The following is a 3482-nucleotide window of genomic DNA, read 5'->3' as shown; positions in this document are numbered from 1 at the left end:
AAAGAGGAGAAGTAGTCAGATGACAAGCAAAGATTACAAGAGGCAGTTAAAAGTTAATACAAGTTTCAGAATACGAAATATTTATACAATGGGCCTTGGATAATTCTTCTGATTAGCTAAAGAACAGGCACTAAAAAAAAAAAAGGCAATCAACCCATAATGCACAACCACATATCAGCAAGCTCACTACATGTGATTTCAAACAAATATGTATTCAGAGTGGTTAGCAGTTCAAGTTCAAGACCTAGAATACACTTTTGCCATATGACACCAGTTCTTCTCTGCTTTCACTACTATTAATAGAGAATAGAACAATGAAACACACAACACAGTTGCACCAAAAAAATCAGGAGTGCCATTAAAATGTATTGTTCTAAATGGTGGTGACAGTGCTTTTTTTACAGGCTTTTTTTTCTTCTCCCAGTGCTAATACAACTTCAATCTACTTACACTCCCCACTTGCACTTAACTCTCTGGGCAAATGTTAAAAATACTTACATAACCAACAATATTGTCCACACTTCTGCCATTTTCACTCCACTTCACCCAGTGACAAGAACACAGAATGAAAAGCCAAAGCTGAACATTACAAACTCTTGTTTTTTTAAAAAAAAGTTAATCCCTACCTTTATCATTCTAGAGAGATCTCCAGCATCTGCTAATTCCAACACAATGTTCAGCTCATTGTCTTCAATGAATGAGGCATAATATTTAATTACATTTGGATGATTCAGTTGCTAGGAAAGCAAAATAATAATTCACATTTTAGTGTAGAGCATGCCTTATCTTTTAATACTGACATATGAAACATTCTTATTTAGACAAACAGCACAATCTCTAAAAACTACTCCAGTATGCTACAAACTACATGAAGTATAATGGCTTTTTAGGATCCACATGAAGACTGACAATGCAATTTTAGAGGGATTTTGCTACACGGTATATATCCAGTAGTATGCTAAAAGTGTTATATGAAACAGCAAGCTGATTTTTAAAACCAGGATTTTACTGTACATAGGACACAGTTGTTCACAATATTGCAGTTTAGCAGAAACTTCTACTTGAAGAGTTACTCTTTTTTCCATTGGACTTCTTGATGTTAATTTTTAAAGTAATGAAGATCACAAAATTCTTCAAGTGAGTCTTACAACAACTCCACACAAACAGTGGACACCTCAACTTTGTCTATGAAAAGCTTAATATACTTTCATGATGGCTACACATTTTTCAAACCAATCTTTTACCTTGAGAAGATCTATTTCTTTGATGCAGTCAGCACGGGCTTTGGCATCCATTAAATCAAAAATCTATGCACAAGAGAGAAGACACTTTTATTAAGCGATAAAAATATAGAAAATTGAGTAATTGTTATAATTATTTCATAGCATCCATAAAGCAACTTGAATTATGCATTTCATGGCAAGATGCAGTAGTATTACAGTAAGAGATATTCCTAAGGCTCTGATGCACTGATTTAGTGCTACAGTGATTCTTTTAGGCCCCTCATTGGAAACAAGGACATTGTAAGCACAGATTTTCCAGCAATTTAATTGCCACCTCTGTATATCTGTTCAAACACACCAACAACTCAGCACATCTCCTTATATGTGGTTCTAACCCAAATCTCAGGGTCCTATCCCATTCCTGCCACACCATTATCCAACTGATTCTTTCTAGTACTGAGCACACCTTTTTTTCCCCCCTTAGCCACTTGCTAGAGTCTTCCATTTCAATTCTAAGTACTGCATACTATTTTATTCTCTCTCAGGATCAAAACTCCATTGTCACCTCCAATTCTTTCTCTCCCATTTCCTTCCCTTCAGCCAGCAAAGAAGTGACTTGGGTTGTGCCATTTGTTTACTAGAGCATTTTTTTCTAAGCTCTCATCTGTCACCTTGACTTTTACAGCCTTTTCCAGTTCGACATCCCTGCTCATCATTTTTTTCCCAGCTCCCATCTGCTTCAAATTACTTTGCAATATATCTCATTTTTGCGTCCTCCAGTTAACCACACTACTCTCCACTAATTTCAATTTTTGTTTGAAGTACTTCTTCCTGCCATTAGAGTTCTCACCCACAATCTACACAACTATATTTAGTGTCTTTCTACTTTCACTCCCATTTTTACCACCTTTGGGTTTCCTTCTCACTTTACTTTCACAGATGAGCACCTCCATACACTATTTCCCATAAAATGGCCAAAATGTTACCTCCTCAGGGAATCCTTCCTCTCTCATTCGCCATTTCTTTAAGAAAAAAAACAAACCTTAAAACCCAAACAAACAAAAAACCCAAACAAAACGACAAAATGTAGTCAACTTTTTTGTGGTTTGTCTATTACATTGTGAACTATCGAGAAGTCTAACAGACCCTCTATGAGTACCTGTAACAACATTTATGAGATTACCTTTTCCAGTTACACATTTTCAAAGCACATCATTTCCTTCTAGATAGTCTCCAGCAAATATGTATCATGTGCCATTCAGCCCAAGAGCTGATAACTTCCATTTCGTATTTTGCCACCAACCCCAGAAATGAATAAATACAGATTAACAGCACTTTAAGTACCAATTGTCTGCAAAGAGGTCATCTCTCCAACTCACTACCTAACTGTCCACATGAATCACACTTCCCTTCACTCTCCCCAACAAATTCAAACAAATTGGGAAGTCCACATATGTTCTGCTAAACCTCATCATCATTTCCTAGGCCACTCTGCACAGTAAGCTTGTCATTCCTTTAGTCAACTGAAAAGGGAAGTCCAGAAACTTCATGCATGGAGCAGAGACCTCAGAGAGCACACACATGCTCTTGACTAATCCCTACTTCTCTTCAGACATCCAATCTTCTGTCTTCAGAGCTGGCATAAGAAGAGCCTGGAGTGGATATAAGACTCACTTTTTGACAAAATAAAGAGACAACTCTTAAGTCAAGAACTGAAACACCACAGACTTCGAGATAGTAAGAAGAAAAGGGGGAGGAGAAAAAGAAGAAAACAAAACTACTTAAGAAAATAAGCCAGCTCACAACTACTTGTATATTAATGCCAGGATGATGGGTAATAAAACAGACTGAGCTAAAAGCAGTTATTCAGGCAGGAGACTGTGGGGAACTTAACAGAAACAGAGCAGGGTAAGTCACAAGAAAGGAATGCTAACACTAAGAAATAAATCAACTTCAGACACAGTAGTAGAACAGAGTTAGCACTCCATGTGAAATTACAAGTACAAAGTATTAAAAGTTAAGTAACACTGATGGAAAACATAGAAAATAGTTTATCAGTTAAGTCTGGAAACTTAGTGAAGGAGATGAAATAGCCTCTGTCTGTTAGACATCTGAACTTTGACAAAGCACTGCTCCTCGATAATTGTCAACAGACTAAAGTCCTAGTGTTTGGTGCAGTCATGAAGGACTTTTTCTAGGAAGCATTTAGGAAAGCTCTAAATACTAGAGGTAGCACTTTAACTGTGGAAGACTGGGAGT

General features: G+C 36.8%; 1 protein-coding gene across 1 annotated transcript in view; it reads right to left on the bottom strand.

The window, feature by feature from the left end:
- Positions 1 to 3482, bottom strand: part of LOC103801897 (serine/threonine-protein kinase Nek7) — a gene marked incomplete at its 3' end in the record, with an annotated part of 30621 nt that overhangs the window by 15425 nt on the left and 11714 nt on the right. Inside the window, exons 3-4 of the mRNA XM_009074336.1 lie at positions 1245 to 1307; positions 627 to 737 (exon numbers count right to left, since the gene is read on the bottom strand). Of these exons, the coding sequence (XP_009072584.1) occupies positions 627 to 737; positions 1245 to 1307 (174 nt within the window). The remainder of the gene's footprint in view (positions 1 to 626; positions 738 to 1244; positions 1308 to 3482) is intronic.

This window comes from Acanthisitta chloris, unplaced genomic scaffold, assembly GCF_000695815.1.
Source record: "Acanthisitta chloris isolate BGI_N310 unplaced genomic scaffold, ASM69581v1 scaffold34050, whole genome shotgun sequence".
Classification (NCBI taxonomy): domain Eukaryota; kingdom Metazoa; phylum Chordata; class Aves; order Passeriformes; family Acanthisittidae; genus Acanthisitta; species Acanthisitta chloris.
Note: the sequence above shows the minus strand (reverse complement) of the source record. Positions and strands in the feature narration are given on the sequence as shown.